The sequence below is a fragment of the Hippocampus guttulatus genome, chromosome 4 (genome assembly GCF_054856545.1).
Source record: "Hippocampus guttulatus isolate MCC_2025c chromosome 4, RoL_Hgut_1.0, whole genome shotgun sequence".
Taxonomy (NCBI): Eukaryota; Metazoa; Chordata; class Actinopteri; order Syngnathiformes; family Syngnathidae; genus Hippocampus; species Hippocampus guttulatus.
In genome coordinates, this window is record NC_141264.1 from 6,385,675 (window position 1) to 6,411,848 (window position 26,174).

The 26,174-nt window shown below is 45.5% G+C and overlaps 3 protein-coding genes across 6 annotated transcripts in view; all 3 read right to left on the reverse strand.

Moving 5' to 3' along the window:
* Positions 1–25: 25 nt before the first annotated feature.
* On the reverse strand, positions 26–15,827 carry ano10b (anoctamin 10b). 2 transcript variants are annotated; one of them, XM_086108362.1, is made up of 16 exons: positions 15,538–15,827; positions 15,373–15,450; positions 13,010–13,257; positions 11,465–11,638; positions 10,762–10,899; positions 10,151–10,267; positions 6,544–6,660; positions 4,293–4,631; positions 3,916–4,098; positions 3,748–3,803; positions 3,577–3,651; positions 3,264–3,428; positions 2,694–2,885; positions 2,490–2,627; positions 1,856–1,972; positions 26–1,404 (listed from the first exon to the last, which is right to left on the reverse strand). In XM_086108362.1, the coding sequence occupies exons 3-16, from the start codon at positions 13,248–13,250 to the stop codon at positions 1,381–1,383; spliced, it is 2,076 nt and encodes a 691-aa protein (XP_085964488.1). In that variant the 5' UTR covers positions 13,251–13,257; positions 15,373–15,450; positions 15,538–15,827; the 3' UTR covers positions 26–1,380. The 2 variants fall into 2 exon arrangements, with proteins under 2 accessions (XP_085964488.1, XP_085964487.1); XM_086108361.1 differs by having other exon boundaries at positions 15,373–15,453.
* LOC147205766 (uncharacterized) lies at positions 7,378–10,140 on the reverse strand. Its single transcript, XM_086108365.1, has 2 exons — positions 8,326–10,140; positions 7,378–8,210 (listed from the first exon to the last, which is right to left on the reverse strand). The coding sequence occupies exons 1-2, from the start codon at positions 8,420–8,422 to the stop codon at positions 7,507–7,509; spliced, it is 801 nt and encodes a 266-aa protein (XP_085964491.1). The 5' UTR covers positions 8,423–10,140; the 3' UTR covers positions 7,378–7,506.
* A 7,542-nt stretch (positions 15,828–23,369) lies between the features above and the next one.
* The window catches only part of fa2h (fatty acid 2-hydroxylase), a 37,320-nt gene continuing 34,515 nt past the window's right edge, over positions 23,370–26,174 (reverse strand). The window contains exons 8-9 of one of the 3 annotated variants that reach the window (XM_086108978.1): positions 25,883–25,979; positions 23,370–24,152 (exon numbers count right to left, since the gene is read on the reverse strand). In XM_086108978.1, coding sequence (XP_085965104.1) covers positions 25,912–25,979 — 68 coding nt within the window. In that variant the 3' untranslated portion in view covers positions 23,370–24,152; positions 25,883–25,911. Of the gene's footprint in view, positions 25,980–26,174 lie in introns of all 3 variants that reach the window. The other 2 variants (XM_086108977.1, XM_086108979.1) reach the window with 2 other exon arrangements.

The following is a 26,174-nucleotide window of genomic DNA, read 5'->3' on the forward strand; positions in this document are numbered from 1 at the left end:
ATTGGACAACACCCCCCCCCCCCCCCCCCCCGCATATAATAGCAGAGCACAAGTGGTCTTTTGTTTTTTCCTTATTATTTTTCTCAAGGCTTAATATTCAAATCCAGCATTAAAAAAAAAGATTTGAGCATTTTAGCAGCCACATTTTTTATGGGAGTTCAGTACCAAAACACAGTCTAGTATTGTTACGACCAAAGCAAATAATAAGTAGTAGTCTGTAGTACTTTCCTAAACAACTATAATTACGATCAAGAGAGCAGTTTCAAGTCAACTGCTTACTGTTGACTCAGATATTTCTTTTCCTATTGTCATTCGCTTTAGCTTATCTACAGAATCAAGAATTCAGTGTCAGCATGATAAATATTTTTGCCTCTCCCTGAACTTGCACTCCCTTTTAATAATAATAATAATAATAATAATAATACATTTTATTTATAAGCGCCTTTCAAGACACCCAAGGACACTTTACAATAACAAAAAACACAAAACAATACGGGTTGAGCAGCGGCAGCCAAAACGCGCCAGCGTTCGTTCACTCAACCCGGAAGTCAGAAAGAGACTGTTCCTATTTAACCACCTCACTCAAACCCTTGTAATGTCAATCTTCTTTTAAAGGCAACAATATATACATTCAGTTTGCGTGTATTCTTACAATAGGACAAATATTGGACAATCTAAATGCTGTTTGAATTGCACTGTCAATGTCCATGTGATTGGAGAGTGCAGCTGAGAGCGTGTACTGTACATTGTCGAAGCACCATGTGTCTCTCTAGCGAGAAGCCTGCTGGAATTAAAGCTGACATTTGGAACTTGGGAGACAAAGGTTACTGCTCTTCAGATGACCAAACAACACAAGGTGCAAAATTACCAAGCACACGAAATTGGGTTTTTGTGTGGGGTTTCTGCAAGATGTTCGACAGTAGTGTTATGTTTCTATTTGTAATTGTCACATTTTCATGGAAGACAGCTTTTGGATTGTTGCAATATTTATCATTTAAAACATGTTATATGGTATGCCAATGTTAATGCTGTGGGGAAACCATGCCCTACAGTTAATATTGTATTTGACACAAATATAGAATCCATCTTTGTATTAGTCTAAACTCATCACCACCAGCCACACTTAAAGTCTGAAGGTTGTTTTTAAATTCACATTGAATAGCTTTTTCTTCATCTAAGACTGGGGTATAACATTTTACTGTTGTGAATTTGTAATAAAACCTTTTTTTTAATTGAATAAAATAAATAATGTGATTTGTCTCCAAAGTATAAAATGGCACCTTTAAAAACTATGGATGATGAGTAAGCAGGCACAGCATCGGACTATTGAAGCTCAAAAATTGTTCGTTTTGGGTCCAGCTGATCCATTGCGTCACAGATTCAGGATTCCTCAGAAGGGAGGTTCTGAAAGAGAAAGCAAGAATACATTTTACAAGCTAAAACTAAACCTCGAAAAGCTAAAAAGCAACATTTGAGACAATCAACAACATTGATTTTTGTCTTTATACAACTCCATGATAACATTTAAAATAAGACAGTTAGGATGTGATTGAAACGAAGACGCCCATCTCAAATTGAAGAGGTTTCACAAAATGGCATTTTATACAGAGTACCTCTATTTTCAGAGTCATATCATCGACAAACATCATGGCCGAGCATGAGCAATAGGTATTTTTTCCAGGTGACTGTCCTGTATGACAGCAGCCCCACGTTTGGTCTTCGGTCAGAAGACAATCTGTAATGATGTCCATGATGGCATTTCTTGACTGGGGATGATATGCCTCATGAGAATTTTAGATTTTAATGTATCATTTGTCTTGAAGTAACAAAGGGAATGGACCACAATTGTGCTGACCTGCTGTCGTAAAGCCTGCATGGACGTGTACTGCATGTGGGCCCTCTTTTTTCTGACCCACTCTGGTTCGTCTGGAATCAGGGCCGCCACAATCACCTTGACTACGATGAGAACATGCTGCAAAAACATTTGAAAACATCAGTTGAGCATGTACTCGGGAAAATGAATCACGTCAAAATGGATTCCTTTGAAGTATTTCAGCGGTACAATAAACCATACGGGTTGTTTGTATCGGATAAAGTCAACCAAATACACCGCAGTAATTCATATTGAATATATACTTTTGTTAACACAATGGATTTATAAATGCTGAATACATAAATCTGCCTTTAATTATGAAAAATCCATAGGATTTGTTAGTTCTGTCACATAATTGTCATTTTTAATTAATCCAAACAATTAGCCCAAAAGATTTCGGTAAGTGTGCAAAGCCAAGTCATGTGTCTCTATAGCTAGGTTCAAAATGCAGACAAATCTGACCCCGATCGGGATTATTTTGCCCATATGCAACCTGTATCAGATTTTTTCATGACTGAGCTCTGAACAGCTCCCCCCGAGTTCGATCTGGGCCACTTTCATATGTGGTCCCAGATCGGATAGCCTAGCCTCTGCATGAGGGAGCCCTTCCTTATACCTCAGCCAAAATGGCCATCAGCACGATGTTGGTGTTGCTCATCTGGCCCTCATGATGCATCCTTTGCAATTGTGGAGACAGTGTCAACAGCCAGCAGTTAGACACCACCGCGACGAAACTCAGGATCTCAAACGCAATCTGGAGGACAAGACAATGACATCAGTTTTCTTCGTCACAATTACGCCCGATGCCTGATCTGCTGACCTGCCATACACCCATGTTGGCCGCGGGGGCGGAGAACGGCTTGCGGAAGAGTTTGCAGATCTTGTAGGCGTCGGAGCGGATCTCCATTACGTTGTTGATGAGCAGCAGCACGGCAGTCAGAGGGTAGACGCATGAGAAAAGACTCAGATAGCCAAACTGAACCAGGAGCTCAATGTATTCGGCAAATAGGCCCTGGCGGGAAACAAAAAGTTGTCAAAGACTGCTTGCCTACTTTCCTGTGCATGAGTCCACATTATGCCTTCACACCCCCAAGACTAAATCTGATAGACAAATCCAGAGACATCGAGTATGTTAGTTCTCACATCGGTTATGTGTCGGTTATCAGGTCCCAACAGAACGCACTGCAGCTCTGCTTACCAGCAGGGGCGTCTCACTTACGGGGGATGTGGGTTTCAGACTGGCACCCCACTACCCCCAATCGTTTTTGGGTCAATTCCACACACTCGGCAAGTCAACAAGTGAAGTTTTCATGATACTTGATGTCCCTTTTCAATAGTTTGTGCCTCAAAATGCCATCAACATTGTTTCTTATTTAAAATGTTCACTCACAGGGAAGACTGGCAGGGTGATTTGATTCCTAAATTTGTCCTCCTCTGGGTCATCTTCAGTTTCCGTCCTGTGGGGGGCACTAATGAAGTGATCCACGAGGAAAGGTACCGCCACTTCTGTCACCTGGTTCACCAACTGGGTCACGATTAGCAAAGATGCCAGGCGCTGCACAAAGACAGAAATGTTTCATTTGGGCCACCGGACAATTTTTTTTTTTATTCCATATTTCAGTTTGCATTTTTTTTCAGGAAGGCTTCTCATTTGTTGTACAGATGCGGCTGGTGAGTGTTGTAATGTGGGGATCAGCTGTCACCTTACGAAGCAACGGCACATCCTGCTTGACGAATGCAATGTGGAAGAGGACTGCAAAGTAGTTGAAGAATGTGAACTGACGAAACAGGGGGTGGGGGGAGGGGGGACGGACAGCTGTGTCATCTGACAGTTGGATGATGTAATTATGTGTATGAGAAAGGTGGAGACTCACCACCAGCACTTTTGCTGTCAGGTGGTTCTGGAATGCAGACTCTTCTCTGTGGTTCTCTGAAAGGACACAAGAGGGGTGAACATCTCTTTATTGTTTGAAAAAATGGTCATAGAGGGCAAGAATAAGTTGCAATATCCAGTTCAAAAGCCTTGCTGCTCACTCACTCACCAAATTCAGTCAGAGACTGGGCCACTCTCTTGTAAACCGTGGCCAGCATATTCGTGTAGACAATGTGAAGCACAGAAGGTGCGTAGAGTAACGTCTGGGACACCATGGAGTCCCATCCCTCGTGAAGCCACATCACTTGGTTCTCCCCCCAGTAGAAACACAGCATGCCAAGGACCACCATCCCTGCACACACGTGTGAAACTTCAGCGCTAGCCCGTCTGTCCTGAATGAGTCACACATCCTCTTCTGTAATTTTGTTGCCATCTGTAAGGCTTTGACATACAGTAGCTTAGCAACCATCAACAAAAAAGAGAATAACTAATTGAAGAATCATTTTGAAAACTTTCACACCAATCAGGCATCAAGACAAGTCATACCCAAAAACAGTCCGACCACTGGGATAGAGACCAGTGCCATCCGCAGATCCCTCTGCCATTCAGGAAACAGAGGCTCCATACGACCAGTGACAGGGTTCATCCCAAGATGGCCATGGAAACCGGGTCGAGGCTCCGCAAAGCGCTCGGCGAGGTGAAGGGTCCCCCAGCGGTAGGACTGGGAGGAACTGCGACGCTTCCACAGCTCCATGAACACGGTGGACCAGAGCATGCTGAACACAGCCTGGATCATGTGACCACTTGCGGTGAGTCCGGCGTCCTCCTCGTGGATCTCGGCCTGTGAGCCAGCCACTGCCTCCACCGCTTCCTTCTGAACCTCACCTGAAAACAACACGAAACACCTTAAATGTCGGAAATACATTCGACCAGATTTGGGCAAAGCCCACAGTCTCTGACCGGCCCTCACAGTGACCATGAAGTCAAAGTCACATGTGGAGTGCTGGTGACGGCCTTGTGACCGAGCAGCTCCTGACTCGTGGTGGTGCCTTGGAGTGTGTCTGAAAGCGCCGCTCTCACCAAATGCAGTCGGTCTAATGGGCGGCAATGGTGATTTCGATTTGGAATCATTTGTTTTAAATTGACATCTTTAAATCGAAATCCATAGAAGTGCTTCCTGCGTGCACGGCGGAAAGCGTTGCAAGGCAGTGCTTCAACAACAGCCAGCTCACTCACTTCTCAACTAATAGGACAGTTCCAAATATACATTCAGTCATGAGCGCGCTCGTCTCGTTAAAGTACTTTTATTTGGTTCATTAAATACTGAATAAAAATACACATGCAAATGAGCCACGTACATCACTATGGAATATCCGTAAGTCAATTTTACATGTAAAGTGTGAAATATATTCCAAATAGAGCCCTGGAATACACGTCTTAGGAAATCTTCACATGTGCGGGCCTTGCAGGCATCCTCAGAATTCGGTGGCTGCGTCACTTTTCAAGTGGGTGTGTCAGAAGCCTACACGGGATCATGTCCTCGCTTGAAAGTGAGTAAAAAAGGCACGGAAGGAACTTTAGTGCGAAAGGGAGAATATGCCCATTTAAGTGCATGTGTGGACGCTCGCACAAGCAAGGTAGCAAGTAAGTGCTACGACTTGTGACTGAAGTGTTGCCTACTTAGCAACGTTTTGCCATATTTAGCAATTTTTTTCCAACCCCTCTAGCAACGATATTTCCGAAAACGAGACGAACAAAAATGACATCAAAGGTCCTGCTGTAATGTGGGTGGGATTAAATGGAACCGTCCTAAAATGGTTCAGGTCCTACTTCGAGGAAATTTGTTACTTTGTTACCATTGGAAGTTTTGAATCAAGTCAAGTCAACAGTATTTATAGAGCACTTTCAAACAGCCATCGCTGCATACAAAGTGCTGTACATGGAGCAATTTAACATGCACAATAAACAGTAAGACAAATCGGTAATAAAGGCGGTAGAAAGCACCAAACAGTAAAACCAAGAACAAATTTAAGTCATTCAATCAGATTGAATGGCCATGACATGGCGGGGTCCCTCAGTCTTTGGACTTCTTCGAGTTAGTCTGTATATGTCACCTTTGGGTCAAATGCTTCAGAACGCCAATGTTGGCTATCGCAGTCATCCAGATGACACACGGCTATATCTATGCCGCTCAAATGACAGCAGTTTGATCAACTTATTGTCTGGAGCAAATTCACAACTGGATGAACCAAAATTTCCTTCAGCTAAACCAAAACAAAACCAACGTTATTGTTTTTGGCAATAACGAAAAGAGGATTGCTGTTCTAAAGACCTGCAGACACTGTCCAAAAGACCAAATCTTTGGGTGCTATAACACTCAGACGTGACGTTCAATAATCATATCAAATCAATGACGAAGTTGGCCTTTTACCAGCTGAAAAACATTCACACTGAAGAGTTGCATGCTCCACGCAGACCAGGATAAGCATATTCATGCTTTTATCTCCACTAGGACGTGATTAATTTAATGGTCTTCTTACTGGACTCACTCTGCTGGTGTGTATATTTTCTAAAAGGTAAGGTAAAATATAAGAATGATATTTTTTGGTATTCATAATTTTAAAAACAAGATCATACGACAACATTGTGACTGAAATAATTTTGGAAAATGCCCTATTTATTTAGAATTGTATTTCTCTCATTTTAACTTCATTTACATAACAATAACAATAAGGTGAGTGTTGTGTGTCTATCTCAACATTGAATAATGACAAACAAAATTGTTGCACATACTTACTGGAGAAGTATGTGATGCAAAGGCCCAGAATAGCCGGTGGCAACAGAGACCAAGTGTAGAAATCAAGGAAGCTGAAGTAGAATCCCACCGTGCTCCCAAAATACGCATTGACCGAATCTGTGAAATACAGAAGAGATGATATGAAGTACATACGGGCACAGACAAAGCAGATACAGTTCCCCTCCAAAAGTATCGAAACGCCTAGGTCAATTCCGTTGTTTTTGTTGTCCAATATGCCGAAGACATGTGCGGTTCTGATTAAAAGATGGCTATCACACTAAAGTGCAGCATTCCGGCTTTTGTTTCACGGTACAGTCTTGATGTCGAGATGTGTTAAACAGCTCAGGACAGAGCATCTTTTGCATGAAGCCACACACTTTTGAAGTGAGCAAAATTATTAGAATCAACTCATTGGAATTTTTCCAGGCCTTCACTGCAGCCTCTTTCAGTTTCTTGTTTGTGGGGGTTTCCTCCTTCAGCCCCCTCCTCAGAAGGTGAAACGCAGGCTCTATTGCAGACCCGGCCAAAGTACGGCCCGGGGGCCACACCCGACTCATCCACAGCCTTTGACCCAACCTCACAGCGACCCTGAAGTCAAAGTAAAACTATGTGGTGCTTTTATTTTGAAAGTTGTTTTTTCTCGTACAAAGGTGGTAACAAGCTAAAGCTGCAAAAGCGACTTTCCTAAGCCTTCTAGCAACAATTTTTCCAAAGAAAGAGACGAGCAAAAATGACAGCAGTGGTCCGACTGCGAGCAACATTCTTATTTCCTGCACGTGTGGAGGGCCAAGAATCAGAATCAGAATCAGAATCAGAATCATCTTTATTGGCCAAGTATGTAGAACACACAAGGAATTTGTCTCCGGTATAACACGCTGCATTAGTATCATCGTAAACAACAAATCATTGAACCATTTTAGAGTAACCAGTAGCAGTATTTGTAGTACAAGAAGAGTGACTACGTCAGTGACTGTTTAAGGAGTTAATGGCTAGAGGGAAGAAGCTGTTCAAGTGTCTACTGGATTTGGTGCGCATGGATCTGTAGCGTCTGCCTGAGGGGAGTAGCTGGAAAAGGTGGTGGGCAGGGTGCGGGGGATCCAGGAGGATTTTCCGTGCCCTTGTCTTGATTCTTGCAGTGTGCAAGTCCTCAAGAGTGGGTAGGGCGGTGCCAACGATTTTTTCCGCCGTCCTAACTGTCCGTTGAAGTCGGATTTTGTCCTTTTTTGTGGCGGCCCCAAACCAAACCGTGATTGAAGAACACAGGATTGATTCGATGACTGCTGTGTAGAACTGTCGTAGCACCTCCTGTGGCAGGCCATGCTTCCTCAGCAGCCTCAGGAAGTACATCCTCTGCCGGGCCCTTTTCAGGATGGAGATGGTGTTGACTTCCCACTTCATGTCCTGGGAGACTGTGATTCCCAGGAACTTGAAGGTCTCGACGGTTGACACAGGGCAGTTGGATAGTGTGAGGGGCAACTGTGGAGAAGAATGTTTCCTGAAGTCCACGATCATCTCTACAGTCTTGAGCGTGTTCAGCCCGAGGTTGTGTCGGCTGCACCAGAGCTCCAGCTGCTCCACTTGTTGGCGGTACGCAGACTCGTCGCCGTCTTTGATGAGACCGATGACCGTGGTGTCGTCTGCGAACTTTATGAGTTTGACAGCTGGATCTGTTGAGGTGCAATCGTTTGTGTAGAGAGAGAAGAGCAGTGGAGAGAGGACACATCCCTGTGGGGCTCCAGTGCTGGTGGTGCGTATTGATGATGTTGTTGCTCCCAGTCTCACCTGTTGTGTCCGTCCCGTCAGGAAGCTGAGGATCCACTGGCAGATCGTAGGGGACACACCGAGGTGGAGAAGATCTGGCCTGATAATTTCCATCCATCCATCCAGCCAGCCATTTTCAACACAACCCTTATCCTGAACAGGGTCGCAGAGGGTGCTGGAGCCTATCCCAGCTGACTTTGGGCGGAAGGCAGACTACACCCTGAGCTGGTTGCCAGTCAGTCACAGGGCCTGATAGCATTCTATGCAAATCTGCAATTTCATATCCTGCACGGTGTATTATAAATTATCACTAAATCATGATTCATCACTGTCAATAATGTGATGCTTGGTACTTGTCTAAAGATAGATGGGAGTGTTGGCGGTTAGTGCACAATATTATTGTTATAATTTTTACAGTGTTAAAGATGTTACCGGTATTTAATGACCATTTATAATTAATAATTAGAATGACATATTCTCCAAATGAATACCAAAGCATAGCATAGCTACACATGGGAATTCATTGAAACAAAACAATATGCTTTTTTCGAAATACATCAAAAATAATCAAGACAAGGTTGAGGTTACCGTGTTGGCTTGGCCCTGGGCAAGCGTTCCCATTTTTCATGTGGCCCCTTTGCAAAATTAATTGCCCACCCCTCGTCTTTTGGTTTAAGGTCCCGTGATTGACATAACCAGTCTAAGACCTTCCACCCCCCCCCCCCGATGAAGTCCTTTGTTGTGTTGGCAGAGTGTTTTGGATCACTGTCTGGTTGCATGATGACGCTTCTCCCGATTAGTTTGGATGCATTTTTTGGTAAATTGCCAGACAAAACAGTTTGGTCGACTTCAGATTTCATTCCGCTACGGCCATCATGAGTTACATCAACAAAGAGACTCGTGAGTCCATTTGAGAAGAGGCCATGCAAGCCCAAGCCATGACATGACCTTCACCGTGCTTCAGAGAAGCACATCCTTTCTTTCGCCCAACTTTGACCTTTCCATCATTTTGGTAGAGGTTCATCTTGGTCTCCTCGGTCCATAAAAATTTGTAGCTCATCTCTGTAAAATTATTTGCAAAATCCAATCGGGCCTTCCAATTTTTTATTATAATGCTGAATTAGTTTGATTGAGGTTTTAATTAATGGATGGATGTTTATTGGTGATGTTTTTGTTGTTTGTTGTGGTGTAGCACCGCAGCGCACAGCAAACCAAACTACGATGCAGTGCAGTCTTAGGTCAGCCCCAAAATGAACAACAGTAATATCAATCCTGTTAAATTGTAACCACTGAGACAACATCACCAAAGATGATTTTTCAAAAAGGCGGAATTTTCATACATTGGATGGATGGATGTCACTGCTGTATTGAATTGTGCAGGGGTAACTGATGTTGTGGCCAATTAGTTAGCGTTAGGCAGCACTTTTGGAGCTTCTACTGTGGGAGAATAAACACACCCTCTGTGTTCCCACACAGGACAGCCATCTTCTGCAAGGCAATGCGTCCCCTCATTGTGATCTCATAAGTGGGGGAATATAATCCATTTGGCCACTTATGAAGTCTTGGGGTTGCAGTGATGAGCTAAGCTCAGGAGGCAGACGACTTCAAGTGATTCCTCTTAAAAAGAAATCAGCAATAACTTTTAGACCACGTGGAAGAAAACTTTCAGCCACTAGTGACCTTAAGATCATTACTAGGATGCATAAGGGACTCAATAGATTTTCTTGTAAACCTTAGTGCAAAATATCACCAAACACGGTTCATGTAGCTTTAGATTGCGCATACAAACACACACACACAAATGAATCCAACGGTGTGGGTGTGTCAGTCATGCACATTCACTTACCCAGTGGTTGTGACAGCTGGTGCCCAGAGTACCAGGATTTACTGAGCTCTTTCAGTCTTGTCCTGTTATGAAGGGGGAACGTCTCCACAATCACACCAGCGGAGGTCATCTTCTGCCCTGCAAAATCACTCAGGATTACACATTTCATCAAAACAACACTTGGAGCGAAGGTCCTGAACCACGCAGTAACCAAGCCATTACCATGACATACAGTAAGCAGTAACATACAGTACGCCCTGACAAAGATGCTGAGGGAAGCGTTTTCGTGATCAAACGTGAGAAGCCAATAATGGCTGAGATCAGCAATTGACAGAAATGTAGCTTAAATATAGCTTAATCCTGGCTGGAATTTGACAGCCAAAAACAACATACCTGTCATGACAGTTAAAAATCAATAATGGCTTGTTGTTTGTATTTTTGGGGGGGGGTCACATCATTTTATGAAATACGATGAAGGGTCGTATGTATTCCAGCCAATTGCACCACATTCAAATCAATAAAATGCGTTATGTTGTTACACAAAGTAGGATCTAGGCACGATTGAACATGAAGCAAAGAAATGCTGTTTCTTGTCAACCATGATTTCTATTCCATCCTCCTGTAGGACTCACAGATGTTGTCTCTGTGTTGTAGGGTGTAGTTGTCAGCCAGACCGGGTATCCTCACATCCCTCCGCGCACGCAGACCCTCCAGCTCATACTTGATGATGTACTGTCTCTCAGCAAGCGTCAGGAAGATCTCCATGTCGTCTGTCAAACAGGGACGTAAAAGGTCTGTTCGACAACATGCAGGAAAACCTCTAAATGTGAAGTATCCTACTACGCTGAAAAGATATCTTCCCGCACTCAAGTTCGCATGAAGCAGAAAACCATTTCCACAAAAACTTGAAAGCCAAAGAAAATCCAAGTCAACCCAAATAGCTTGAAGCACACCTGTCAATCATGAGACATTTAATTTAAAGACTCCAGATGCTTCAAAGGAGAATGAATAATTTGATTGACTTGCATTTGTTTATCTTAACACGTTCAACAAAACAATACGATTTTTGGGGCTTGTTTATTGTTAACATTTTGTGTCCGACAACCGTAAAGTACCAGACATTTGAAACGGATTAAATATAATCAAAGCAATTACCCAAGTTCTTTAGTATTTTTTTACATCATTTCATTTTTGCTTTTATTTTTGATTTTCGATTTTCCAATTTGAGCATTTATTCACAATTTTATCATTAAGCGTGTCAGATGTGTCATTCTTCTTTCTGCCACTTATTATTATTATTTCTTCATTCTTCCCTCCATCATTCTACTTGTTTACCTGAATGTCGAAAGTTGTCTCTGTCGTTGTACGAGAACGTCTCCATTTCCCCGGTGTTATACGTCTTACACAGGCCCAACTCCTCAGTGGCTTGTAACAATGTGCACCGTGGGGCGGAGACCATGATGATGTCACCAGTGGCATCTTCACCTGGGTGAGCCAGCAATGCTGCACCTGGGGAAGTGGAGGAGTTTTCCACACTCTTATTTTGAAATCTATGCCCCAAAGGGTAAAGAACAAGAATAAAATGGAGTTTTATGTCTCAGTACTATGTGGCTGAAAAAAATATGAACCTTTTCTCATTAGAAATCTTGATTTTACTTAACATTTTTGACGTTAACATCCACCGGAGGGAAAATGATCGGTCATGTTGTGCATGTGCATGAGTCTTTATTTTATTTTTGTCTTGAACTCACATCGCACGCCCAGAGAACATTTGTGCACATGACCCTTTTTTGGGGGGGGGGGGGGGGGGCATTTATCCTATCCATGAGTAGCAGTGAGCGAAAACAGGGAAATGCATTATGGACTAATAGCAGAAAAAGTATACAGGCAAACTTCACACACACACACACACACACACACAAAGTAGGTCAGATGTTCAATCGAAGAGTGTGAGGATTTGGGGTCCCATTAAAAAAAGAATTTAAAAAAACAGGACTTCAGGCAGCATGACTTCAAAATGACTGGGAGACAATTGCAGGCTCCTTCCAGCATGTTTAAAGACAAACATATCAAATGAAACATATTCTTTCCTTCTGGTCCCACGTCAATGTAGATTCTTGGTGTTTGACTTGTATGTCGTGTTTGACTTGTAACTTACTCAACTCAACTGTATTAAGAGAGCACTTTAAAACAAGCATTGGAGCAAAAATAATTCATCCAACAACAAATAATAAAACACTAAATAAATAACAAAGACAGTAGAAAGCACAAAAACAGTCCAACTAAAAACAAGTCTCATGCTGAGTCAAAAGTTACTACAGACTTACTTACTTACTTACTACAGAACAAATGAATTGCCGAACTGATCCAGTCCTGGTCAGTTGGATGTTCCATTGTTGTGTGAGGTACTGATAACATGGTCATTAATCCCTTGCTAGCTTTCATTCATCTGTCTGGTTAGTTGTTACCCGATGTTGGACCAAAATCTTGACCCATCGTGCTGGGTCGAATACTCAACTCAATGCATTGGGTATAAATAGCCCAGCATTGGCGCTGTCCCTTTCGGACCCAGCATTGGGTTAGCTATTTCACCCAATTTGGGTTACTTTTGACCAAGCAGTTAAGAGTGGAGTTATTCTTACTGCAAGGCAACATGTCATCTTGCGAACTATAGAATGCTGCGTTATTGCTCAGCAGTGGATTAAGTCAAGCTGACATACTGTGTCACTTTCTAGAGCATATTGTCACCCCATTTAATCATATTTTGACAAATATATATGTACACACACACACACACTACTATACAAAAAATGAGGGTACACTTCATATGAAATGTCATGTTTGTGTGTACAAATTCACTGAGTGCATGAAGTATCTCACCTCCTTCTTTCTGTGGAGTTCCAATCAATCTGATGAGCCATCTTTTGGTCTCAGGACAGACCTTCTCACCAACTTTCACCAGAACCAGTGGCTCAACCCGGTCCGACACACAACAAGGGCAGCTAACCTTTGTCCATCCCGGTCCTGTTGCCGTAGTAGCCGTGGCCTTGTCACTTGGTAACTTCTCAGGGTGCGCCTCAAAGAGGCTTCCTCCATCGTCGTCACATCCTGCCTTACTCATGATGGCACTGAGAAGAAGAAGAATGTGGTGAAATGAGCAAACAAAACATACTCTATTTTGATGTGCCAGATTGCTTCTTTCACCAAATTGCTTGATTTACCAATCACGTTTTGAAAGAACCCATGAAAACTCTTTGGAAATAGTACAACAACAACAACAAAGATTTTGTTATTTTCCCATTGAGAGAGAGAGAGAGACAGAGATTATATTCCTGTGCTCCTTAAATTATTCAATGTTGTGCACATCAGCCTCCTTGTTGATGTGGAATTAATGTCCTACAGAGCATGATTGGTGTTGTGACTCTCTCCAACCCCACACTGTCTTGGTGGAATTCGGATTCAGACAAAGACCCTAATGTAGTTCTCGTGGTGTTGATTGCTAGCTATTTCCATTCGGGTGAGGTGGAAGAATTGAGAGAGGAAAATAAGAGCACTATCGGACTTTGTGTTGTTGTTTTTTTTAATGACGACTTTGCTCGACAGGCTGCACATTAAAAAATATATATTAACAAAAACAGACAGAGCACATGACTTTCTGGTTCATCACAGTCTTATGACCAACAAATAAATGTCTATTGTTTTAACTTCTTACTCGTGGTTGAAGGACCCAGGAACTCGATGGCAGTAATTTGGACCTTTAGCTTTGTAATATTAACAAAAATATTTTGATTTGCTGCAGCGTTCAAGAGATTGGCATGTGACGTGAATGTGAAATGTAGTGTTATGTGTATGTGTGTGTGTGAGAAACTTTTTGGACAACCACTGTATGACGCAGATGCCCTGATTTATAGTGCACTCCATCCATCCATCCATCCATCCATTTTCCGATCCGCTTCATCCTCACAAGGGTCGCGGTGGGTGCTGGAGCCAATCCCAGCCGTCTTCGGGCAGTAGGCAGGGGACACCCTGAACCGGTTGCCAGCCAATCGCAGGGCACACAGACACGAACAACCATGCGCACACACACTCAACCAAGAGGGACAATTTAGTGTTCAATCAACCTGCCATGCATGTTTTTGGAATGTGGGAGAAAACCGGAGCACCCGGAGGAAACCCACACAGGCCCGCGGAAAACATGCAAACTCCACACAGGGAGGCCGGAGCTGGAATTGAACCCGGTATGTCTGCACTGTGAGGTCGACGCGCTAACCACTGGAACACAGGGCCGCCTCTCGTGCACTCCATTTACAATTTTAATCACATCAGTTTTTTTCTGTTGGACTATGAAGTGTTTTGTTTTGGGGGTTTTCTGGTCAGGTATTGATGAACCACGGAAATTTGCAGAGGACAGAAGCAATGACGAAAGGGCGGTTAAAGTAACTTGATGCACTGAACGGCTGACGTTTACAGTTTGTTTCGGCTTGAAAAATGACAGACTGAGGTTGACGGACAGGCGCCCAGGCCGCTGACCAATGACGGACTGACAACATTTTGTAAATTTCCTCCTTTGGAAATATGTGTTCCAAGATCATAATAATAAACGAGACAATGGTCGTTTAGATATGCATTGAGGAGAATACAGCAATTAATACTCAATTCATTGACCACAAATGACATACTTGGGTGGAAATGCACCATCCCTATAAGGCAATCACATTATTGATACAGTATTTTGTCCAACTTCAGGTGGTTATGGTTTATTGATGATCTTATTTAGCTTCAGGGCCCAAATATCAGCAGAACATCTCAGTGTGATGCAATGCAAATGTGTACCACTGCAACAACTACAGTAATACACAAAAACACAAATTTGGGCCTTATCTCTCTTGTTAAAAGCAAGATCTTTGAGAGTGTATTGGAGCTCATTTGGAAATGTACCAAATGAATGTCCTGTGAGTGTATTCCATGATAACGACACAACACTGTGAATATATTACATGACAATAACATAACACAACACAGGGAATTTATTGTGAGGCTGCATGTGAAGCACTTTTACAGTTAGAGACAGGAAGTTGTTTTTGTAGACGTATCAAACTGCAATGCAAAGACATAGTGAGAGTGCATAAAAAGGGCAGTCACAAGCGATAGCAGAAGCCACGCATTCAGCTTGAGCAATGATTAGAAGGAGCGAGCGAAAGTGACGTGACGTGACAAAGAGGATGAATTTAGAAATACAACACCTGGCAGGGCCTGGGTGATGATGAGATTCTGGTCTCCAGTCCTCCAGCAGGCCTCCAGCAGGCCCACCACACCCCCTACTACTGAGGAACACGAAGGGGGGTTCATCTAAGTCAGCTTTGGTGAAAACAGCAGAAATAACACCCAGTCACTCTGCAAACACTTACTCAGCCAGCAGAGTACTCGCAGCTTTCTTTTCTATGTGTGCGTGTGTGTGTGTGTGTGTGTGTGTGTGTGTGTGTGCATGTATGGAAAGAATGCAGAGGAACTTCCTTTGACTGCAGGGTGTGGAGGCTTGTTTGGTTTATATTCAGGCTCCTCCCTTAGGCCTGCTCACCGCCTTACTGCTGTTGTTGCTGCAACCCTGGGTCCTACTGCTCCACCCGCCTTTTTGATTGTGTCCCTCTCTCTTCCTCTCCCTCTCTGACACACACACACACACACACACACACATATATATATATATATATAAAATAATAATAAATTCCTCGTCTCACCCCCCCCCCCCCCCCCTCGGGTGGTGTCCGTCCCTCATTCAGCTCGGGTCCTCTACCAGAGGCCAGGAAGCTTGAGGGTTCTGCGCAGTATCCTTGCTGTTCCCAGCACTGCACATTTCTGGACTGAGATGTCCGATGTTTCCGGGATCTGTTGCAACCACTCATCTAGTTTGGGGGTCACTGCCCCGAGTGCTCCGACCACCACAGGCACGACTGTCACCTTTACCTTCCAGGCTCTCTCCAGCTCCTCTCTGAGCCCTTGGTATTTCTCGAGTTTCTCGTGTTCCTTCTTTCTGATGTTTCCATCACTTGGGACCGCGACATCCACTACAACGGCTTTCCTCTGCCCTTTATCTATGATCACGATATCTGGTTGGTTCGCCATTACCATCTTGTCAGTCTGGATCTGGAAGTCCCACAGGATCTTCGCTCTGTCATTCTCCACCACCTTCGGAGGTGTTTCCCATTTTGACCTTGGGGTTTCCAGTCCATACTCCGCACAGATGTTTCGGTAGACTATGCCAGCCACCTGGTTATGGCGTTCCATGTAGGCTGTTGGATCGTCTCAGGTGCCTCTTTGCACAACCTACACCTTGGGTCTTGTCTGGTATGGTATATCTGGGCCTCAATGGCTCTGGTGCTCAGGGCCTGCTCCTGAGCAGCCAGGATGAGTGCCTCTGTGCTGTCCTTCAGGCCAGCCCTCTCTAGCCACTGATAGGACTTCTTGAGATCGGCCACTTCAGTTATGGTCCGGTGGTACATCCCGTGTAGGGGCTTGTCCTCCCATGATGGTCCCTCTTCCAGCGCCTCATCTTCTGTTCCCCATTGTCTGAGGCATTCTCTGAGTACGTCATCCGTTGGAGCCTTCTCCTTGATGTATTCATGGAGCTTGGATGTTTCATCCTGGACAGTGGCTCTCACACTCACTCGTCCCCGGCCTCCTTCCTTTCGGCTTGCGTACAGTCTCAGGGTGCTGGATTTGGGATGGAACCCTCCATGCATGGTTAGGAGTTTTCGGGTCTTAACGTCCGTGGTCTGAATCTCTTCCTTCGATGCACTCTTCCCACTGCTGTTCTGCATACGACTGAACCCCCTAAGCCAAGTAATCACCAAGACAGGCTATGGATACCGCCTCAGAAATGGAGCTACGATCAGTCACCTTGGGTCTTAACGTCCGTGGTCTGAATCTCTTCCTTTGGCCACCTTATTATTCCTGCAGGGTATCTGATCACTGGCAGGGCATAGCTATTTATTGCCCGGGTCTTATTCTTGCCATTGAACTGGCTTCTTAGGACTTGCTTCACTCGCTGGAGGTATTTGGCCGTAGCCGCTTTCCTTGTTGCCAGTTCGAGGTTGCCATTGGCTTGTGGTATACCGAGGTACTTGTAGCTGTCCTCAATGTCTGCTATTGTTCCTTCAGGGAGTGAGACCCCTTCAGTGCGGACTACCTTTCCTCTCTTAGTCACCATCCGACTACATTTCTCAAGCCCGAATGACATCCCGATGTCGCTGCTGTAGATCCTGGTTGTGTGGATCAGGGAGTCTATGTCCCTTTCGCTCTTAGCATACAGCTTTATGTCATCCATGTAGAGGAGGTGACTGATCGTAGCTCCATTTCTGAGGCGGTATCCATAGCCTGTCTTGGTGATTACTTGGCTTAGGGGGTTCAGTCCTATGCAGAACAGCAGTGGGGAGAGTGCATCACCTTGGTATATGCCACATTTGATGGACACTTGGGTAAGTGGCTTCAAGTGTGGTTTTCCACATCCTCATCGAGTTCGCAACGATATATATATATATATACTGTATATACCCCCATCCATTTTCAACACCACTTATCCTACACCCTGAACCGGTCGCCAGTCAGTCACAAGGTACATACAGAGAGAAATGACCATTCACATCCACATTCCCACCGTCACTGAGTGGGAGCCGATCCCATGCTGCCCTCACACAAGTCCTTCGTGTGTGCCACATATACAGTACTGTACATATATGTATAGATAGATAGATAGATAGATCTATATAGTTATATACTCTAAGACTAAACTGTGACAATTGATTTTTCTTGTTCTGATTTGATGGACATGTTGAAAGAAAATTCAAATGCGGCCACATGTGTGAGGTCTCCATCAGGTCAGCCTGCAGTAACCCCCACTCAGCCTTTCCCAATGCCAGTAAGACATTTCACATATTGATTTGGAGGGCAGTTATATTATCCATCCATCCATCCATCTTCTACCGCTTATCCGGGGCCGGGTCGCGGGGGCAACAGCTTTAGCAGGGAAGCCCAGACTTCCCTCTCCCTAGCTACTTCTTCCAGCTCTCCCCGGGGGATCCCGAGGCGTTCCCAGGCCAGCTGGGTGACATAGTCACTCCAGCGTGTCCTGGGTCTTCCTCGGGGTCTCCTCCCAGTGGGACATGCCCGGAACACCTCACCAGGGAGGCGTTCAGGAGGCATCCGAATCAGATGCCCAAGCCACCTCATCTGGCTCCTCTCGATGTGGAGGAGAAGCGGCTCGACTCTGAGCCCCTCCCGGATGACCGAGCTTCTCACCTTATCTCTAAGGGAGAGCCCGGACACCCTGCGGAGAAAACTCATTTCGGCCGCTTGTATCCGGGATCTCGTTCTTTCGGTCACGACCCATAGCTCGTGACCATAGATGAGGGTTGGAACGTAGATCGACCGGTAAATTGAGAGCTTCGCCCTTCGGCTCAGCTCCTTCTTCACCACGACAGACCGATACAACGTCCGCATCACAGCAGACGCTGCACCGATCCGCCTGTCGATCTCTCGCTCCCTCCTGCCCTCACTCGTGAACAAGACCCCAAGATACTTAAACTCCTCCACTTGGGGCAAGATCTCTCCCCCGACCCGGAGGGGGCACTCCACCCTTTTCCGACTGAGGACCATGGTTTCAGATTTGGAGGTGCTGATTTTCATCCCAACCGCTTCACACTCGGCTGCGAAACGCTCCAGTGAGAGTTGGAGAGCCCCGTTTGAAGGAGCCAACAGCACCACATCATCTGCAAAAAGCAGGGATGCAATACTGAGGCCACCAAAACGGACGCCCTCAACGCTTCGGCTGCGCCTAGAAATTCTGTCCATAAAGATTATGAACAGAATCGGCGACAAAGGGCAGCCATGGCGGAGTCCTACCCTCACTGGAAACGATTCCGACTTACTGCCGGCAATGCGAACCAAACTCTGACATCGGTGGTATAGTGACCGAATAGCCCGTATCAGGGGGTTCGGTACCCCATACCCACGAAGCACCCCCCACAGAACTCCCCGAGGGACACGGTCAAACGCCTTCTCCAAGTCCACAAAACACATGTAGACTGGTTGGGCGAATTCCCACATACCCTCGAGGACCCTGCTAAGGGTGTAGAGCTGGTCCACTGTTCCACGGCCGGGACGAAAACCACACTGCTCCTCCTCAATCTGAGGCTCGACTTCCTGACGGACCCTCCTCTCCAGCACCCCTGAATAGACCTTACCAGGGAGGCTGAGGAGTGTGATCCCTCTGTAGTTGGAACACACCCTCCGGTCCCCCTTTTTAAAAAGAGGGACTACCACCCCGGTCTGCCAATCCAGAGGCACTCTCCCCGTTGACCACGCGATGTTGCAGAGGCGTGTCAACCAGGACAGCCCCACAACATCCAGAGCCCTGAGGAACTCCGGGCGGATCTCATCCACCCCTGGGGCCCTGCCACCGAGGAGCTTTTTAACCACATCGGTGACTTCAACCACAGAGATAGGAGAGCCCACCTCAGGGTCCTCAGACTCTGCTTCCTCCAAGGAAGACGTGTTGGTGGAGTTGAGGAGGTCTTCGAAGTACTCTGCCCACCGGTTCACAACGTCCCGAGTCGAAGTCAGCAGCGCCCCATCCCCACTGTACACAGTGTTAGTGGTGCACTGCTTCCCCCTCCTGAGACGTCGGATGGTGGACCAGAATTTCCTCGAAGCCGTCCGGAAGTCGGCTTCCATGGCCTCACCGAACTCTTCCCACGCTCGGGTTTTTGCCTCGGCGACCACCGAAGCTGCGTTCCGCTTGGCCAGTCGATACCCGTCAGCTGCCTCTGGGGTCCCACAGGCCATAAAGGCTCGATAGGACTCCTTCTTCAGCTTGACGGCATCCCTTACTGCTGGTGTCCACCAGCGAGTACGAGGGTTGCCGCCACGACAGGCACCAACCACTTTACGGCCACAACTCAGATTGGCCGCCTCAACAATAGAGGCACGGAACATGGTCCACTCGGACTCAATGTCCCCCGTCTCCCCCGGAACATGGGAAAAGCTCTGTCGGAGGTGGGAGTTGAAACTCCTTCTGACAGGGGATTCCGCCAGACGCTCCCAACAAACCCTCACAATACGTTTGGGTCTGCCAGGACGGACCGGCATCTTTCCCCACCATCGGAGCCTACTCACCACCAGGTGGTGATCAGTTGACAGCTCCGCCCCTCTCTTCACCCGAGTGTCCAAAACATGCGGCCGCAAATCCGATGATACAACCACAAGGTCGATCATCGAACTACGGCCCAGGGTGTCCTGGTGCCAAGTGCACATATGGACACCCTTATGTTTGAACAAGGTGTTCGTTATGGACAGTCCGTGACGAGCACAGAAGTCCAATAACAAAACACCACTCGAGTTCTGATCGGGGGGGCCGTTCCTCCCAATCACGCCCCTCCAGGTCTCACTGTCATTGCCCACGTGAGCATTGAAGTCCCCCAGCAGAACAAGGGAGTCCCCAGCAGGAGTACTCTCCAGCACACCCTCCAAGGACTCCAAAAAGGGTGGGTATGCTGAGCTGCCGTTTGGTGCATATGCACAAACAACAGTCAGGACCCGTCCCCCCACCCGAAGGCGGAGGGAAGCAACCCTCTCGTCTACCGGTGTGAACCCCAATGTACAGGCACTGAGCCGGGGTGCAATGAGTATGCCCACACCTGCTCTGCGCCTCTCACCATGAGCAACTCCAGAGTGGAAGAGAGTCCAACCCCTCTCGAGAGAACTAGTACCAGAACCCAGGCTGTGTGTGGAGGCAAGTCCGACTATATCCAGTCGGAACTTCTCTACCTCACACACCAGCTCGGGCTCCTTCCCTGCCAGAGAGGTGACATTCCATGTCCCAAGAGCTAGCTTCTGCAGCCGAGGATCGGACCGCCAGGGTCCCCGCCTTTGGCTGCCGCCCAGCTCGCATTGCACCCGACCCCTTTGACCCCTCCCACGGGTGGTGAGACCATGAGAAGGAGGACCCACGTTGCCTCTTCGGGCTGAGCCCGGCCGGGCCCCATGGGTGTAGGCCCGGCCACCAGGCGCTCGCCAACGAGCCCCACCTCCAGGCCTGGCTCCAGAGGGGGGCCCCGGTGACCCGCGTCCGGGCAAGGGAAACTGAGTGCCATCGATTTTGTCGGTCATAAGGGGTTTTGTGAGCCGTGCTTTGTCTGGTCCCTCACCTAGGACCTGTTTGCCATGGGTGACCCTGCCAGGGGCATAAAGCCCCAGACAACTTAGCTCCTAGGATCATTGGGACACACAAACCCCTCCACCACGGTAAGGTGACGGCTCCCGGAGAGGGGCAGTTATATTACCAACAGTTATTTACAATTTTTTGTTCCTCAGTCAATGGGAAAGCGCAGAGAGATGGGACCCGAGACTGAATCAGAGAAATAGAAATCACAAGCCAGAAGCTCACCAGGACAGGAGATGACGTGTGGCCGGGCAGACACTCTTCCAAGTTGCAGACAGTGCAGAGATGGCCAGAATGAAGGATTGGAAAATTCACCCTGACGTCTGTCTGTGTTTGTTTTCCCGTATTTTCCGCACTATCAGGCGCTCATACAGTAAAAGCATTCAATTTTCTCAAATGCCAAGAGTGCACCTTATTATCCAGTGCAGCTTATACATGGATCAATACTTTTATTTCTTGGATAGAGTACAGTACTTTAAATATTCTGTAGCGGTGCGCTTTATAAATGAAGTTTTAAAATAGGCCATTCATAGAAGGTGCACCTTATACATCGAAGCACCTTATTGTACGGAAAATACGGTACATTTAAGGTGCACAAATAAAAAGTTGCAATATACAATTTGTTCTTCTTATCCCTCCAAAAAAACTTGCCATGTAAAGACAGTTACAAATATTAAATACTTCATGCTGCTGCAATTTTAAAAATACATAAGAGCTATCAATAAAGCCTTGTTTTATTTAGGTTATTCCTTGTTTATTGTGGTTGATTGGTTCTGGACACCCCCCCCCCCCCTGCCCCCCCCCCACCAGAAGAGGGGTAGTGCAGATTGTTTTTTCGCCGACTACTTCGCTAACCTTCTCATCGGTCTAATTTGGGTAAATTACACTGAACGATGGGTCGCTATGTGTGAACCAAACTCGATGGGCCTCATAATTCTTATAATCACAACTCCCACTACCTGTACTAGTAACTCAAAGTTCTTGGCCTTTTTGTTCTGAAAAGCACAATTGGGAATCTGACAGGTAAAGAAACAATCCGACTGTTAGCTGCTATTCCTCAAATGCATTTGGCCACATCGAAAATCAAAATGTTTTGATGGTTTGTCAGTTTCTAACATTCACTGTAATAAAGTGGCTGGACTGAGGCGGTTTGGTGTTTTGTTTTGTTTTGTTTTTTTCTCCTGCTTTTGAAAAAAATCTTTGTGTCTGTCAATGTTCGGTTTTGACAAGTCATACTGAACTTCAATTGGAGGCTTCACTGTCACAGATGTCGATTGGGTTTTACTCTTTGGCATTGATTTGTCCAATCGCTGCCAGAGTTTGCTTCCTCAGAGAGGAAAACGGTCTGTAAGCCACAATATCAAACAGAAATGTTCATGTAGCCAGTGGAGTGAAAACGACTGCATCGCGTATTGCTGCATCTTTTATGGTTCAAATGACACGCGGTGGTTGCATGTTCTCTCTCTGTGCCTGCGTGGGTTTTCTCTGGGTAGTCCGGTTTCCTCCCACATTTCATAAAAACATGCATGAGCGGTAGGTTGTATGAACGCTCCAGATCGTCCCTTGATTTGATTGTGAGCGCAAAAGGTTGTTTGTCTATGTCTGGCCCACGATTGGCTGGCTACCAGTTCGGGTTGTCCCCCGCCTACTGCCCGAAGACAGCTGGGATAGGCTCCAGCACCCCCCGCGACCCTTTTGAGGATGAAGCGAATGGGTGACACGCAGTCTAATCGCCAAACCAGAGATCCACTTCCTGAATCAATCACATGGTAGGGTGCTTCAGAAAGGTTCGAACATCGTTGCCATTTAACTGACTCGACACACACTTCGAAGTCTGTGTTAATTTCGCCCAGCACGATGGACAATTAACATTCCAGACATGTTATTATTGATGGTAGAGGAAATTGGAGTACCCAGAGAAAACCCACTCAGGTACAGGAAGAACATGCAAACTCCACACAGGAAATCCGGGGCCCAGATCTGAGCCCAGTACTTTAGAACTGTATGGTAGATAGATGTACTAACTAACATCAGAAATGTAGACATTTATTTACAAATACATTTTGCATTGAAATTTAAAATTGCAACATAAAATGTATGAGACATTAAAACAAATTAGGGAAATATGCACAATTTTGTCAATATTAAGCACAATATCCATTGCCAGAATCAAGCTGTATGTTGATCAAATAAATATCATGATTTGTGTATACTTTATTCCAACAGGCATGACTTGTGCATAACCTCTACTGGTACACTCATCATCATCATCATCATCATCATCATCACCACTGTCTAAATGGTTTACCTATGAACATATGTGTGCTTGAAATTCATATCAAGGCTTTCTTCATGCATTGGACATTCATGAATATGATCATATTTCTATTACAGTACTGACACATGATATGAAGAAAACATGTCGCCAACTCTGCGAATACAGGGTTACGTTGTGTTTCAGTGACACAGCCGCCTCATTATCACAGACTGAGAGTTATTGCTGCTGTTTAGAATACAAAAACTGTTAGTCCACAATTATTGACATTTTTCATCAATTAAAAATGGGTGAAAATGGTAAAAAGCATGAATATAATATGCATGTACGTATTTCGTAAAATGTGAGTCATTCTGCCAACGAGTGTATTCCCTTGAAGTAAATTTTCTCTTAAGTCAAAATATATTTCGTGTCAATGGTTTGTTCTGCATTGGTAATCAACGGTGCCCAGAGGGGACGCTTGAGGCTCCGTCAGCTATCGAAACTTCCTGCTGCTCAGTCAGATAGTCGCTCCATCGTCATCCTCCTGGGAGCTGTGGAGTCATCGCAAGCAGTCGCTCAATGCACAGTTTCTTCTTAAATGACCAAATTCAACATGTAAAAAAAAAGAAAGATGGAAACAGACAGCTATGACCCCAAAGTCCCCGCAGCCGGAAGCCTGGCAAGCTGACCTCATTCCTTCACTCTTCCTCTGGCACGTATGTTGACATCATCCATCAATTTCTAAATTGGTGAAAAACCGCTGATCTGTCATGCTGGAGCTATCTAAGAATTTGCTGTACAAACCATCTTATAAAACATGATTTATTTTTTTTACATTGTTGTAGCATCATTATTGACAAAAGAGAGAAAATGGGGGGGGGGGGGGAATTAACACACTTGGAAAAATACAGTGCTTTATACAGTGATTTGTTGTTGTTGTGGTTGTTGTTTCCACAGTGGTTTTGATTAAATGAACTCTGCGCCAGAGTACATTTTACAACGATAGATGCGTCGGTATGGCGGGGAAAAATAAGTCGACAAACTCGGTTGTGTCGAATGCAGCACTGGGTTGAATCAGAAACGCATGTCTCAAAACTGTTTTTAATCATTTTAAAATTCATATTTGTGGCACACGGAACCGATGTTTGGCCAATTTTGTGTCTCTGCACCGACATTTGTAGCTGCGGATGCTCCCTTCCGGCAACATGTTCATGCAGATGAAGATACCAAGGCTTTGTGGTCCCTTGAGACTGAAAAGGGAGAAAAATAAGATTTGATAAATTGCTGCAAAGGAGAGCTGGCCAAGACTGAAGACTTGAACGCGGCAATGTGACCTGCGTGATGACTTGCCGGTGGCTGCTTGATACTCTTCGAGCTAACAATACAGCTTTAAATTGGTGTTTTGAAGTAAATTAACACTGAACAAACTTAATCTTTGTCACAGTATGCCGCATCACTTGACTTTCCACTGATTTGTCATGACCGCTTGGTGCGTGTTTAAAGCCTCTTCAGCTAACTTAGCTTAGCATAGCTTCCTGTCCGTCTCATCGAGAAACGCTGAGCAGTGATGAATGTGAGTGTAAAGTGAGGCGATTATTGTGGGAAATAAAGAACAGGCAAGCATGGCAGACGCGGCCTTTTCTCCTCACATCAACTGTGGGCCAGCGGAGCAGAGGCACTTGAGCCAGCGAGACAGAGTGCGCACCAGCAGACAATGGCTTATACGAAAATTAATATGAACATATTGTCTACTTTTTAGTGATAATATATATCAACCTTGGCAAGACGTTTTTTGTAGGTGGATGCTCATCACTGTCCAAAATTTTACGGAAAAAAACAAAAACAAAAAATGAACCGGGCATTGACGCGCAGGGGTGTTGTTGACGCAAGTAATCGATGGAATAGTCGATAGGATAAATCGATTCATTTGTGTCGGCCCGATGGCCGAGTAATGCCGTGTTTGAATTGCGTTTCAATCACCTCCCAGATGCATCTCGCGGCGGGCTAACTCAAGTGATCTGACAGGGGAGGTCAGTGTGGTTAAGAGAGCAGCAATGGCGGGTGATTTGGTTTGGGCAGAGCGATGCCTTGCAACAGTGAGGTCAAGCGCACAGCAATACGCACAGAAAGAAGGAATGTGGCGCTGACAGGAATGGGAATGCAAAATGAAATAGCGAAAGTGTGGACGGATAGCGGCGGAGGCAAAGCTGTATCCTCCATTTTGGTGGAATTGGGCTGTCTGGTTTGTGTAAGACATAACAGGAGGGTTCTTGATAAGTACTTTTGGCCCTGTACTGGAGACCTTCACGATTAGAATTTCTCATCAGGGATGACTGTGTTGAAGGGGTGGTCCCAAAATGCGGTGCTGATTCCAAAACCTGGAGAGACAAACACTTGGATTAAAGCACCGGTTCTTTTTCCACTCAGTATCACAAGCTAGATCTCTGTTTTCTAAAATAAGCAGTTGATTTCAAGACAGAATCCGTGATTTTTTTTTCAATTCATGTCTCTCAAATAATGTCATTCCATCCATCCATCCATTTTCCGAACCGCTGAATCCTCACTAGGGTCGC

What these genes read in the sequence shown, in the direction of transcription:
- ano10b (XM_086108362.1), bottom strand. Translation starts at nt 13,250, where the DNA reads ATGAGTAAGGCAGGATGTGACGACGATGGAGGAAGCCTCTTTGAGGCG. An exon ending in TTGCATCACATACTTCTCCA is followed by an intron (nt 4,632 to 6,543) that starts GTAAGTATGTGC and finishes TGTTGTTTTCAG; the next exon opens with GTGAGGTTCAGAAGGAAGCG. An exon ending in AGTGGTCGGACTGTTTTTGG is followed by an intron (nt 4,099 to 4,292) that starts GTATGACTTGTC and finishes ACGTGTGTGCAG; the next exon opens with GGATGGTGGTCCTTGGCATG.
- LOC147205766 (XM_086108365.1), bottom strand. Translation starts at nt 8,422, where the DNA reads ATGGATGGAAATTATCAGGCCAGATCTTCTCCACCTCGGTGTGTCCCC. An exon ending in TGACGGGACGGACACAACAG is followed by an intron (nt 8,211 to 8,325) that starts GTGAGACTGGGA and finishes GCACCTCAACAG; the next exon opens with ATCCAGCTGTCAAACTCATA.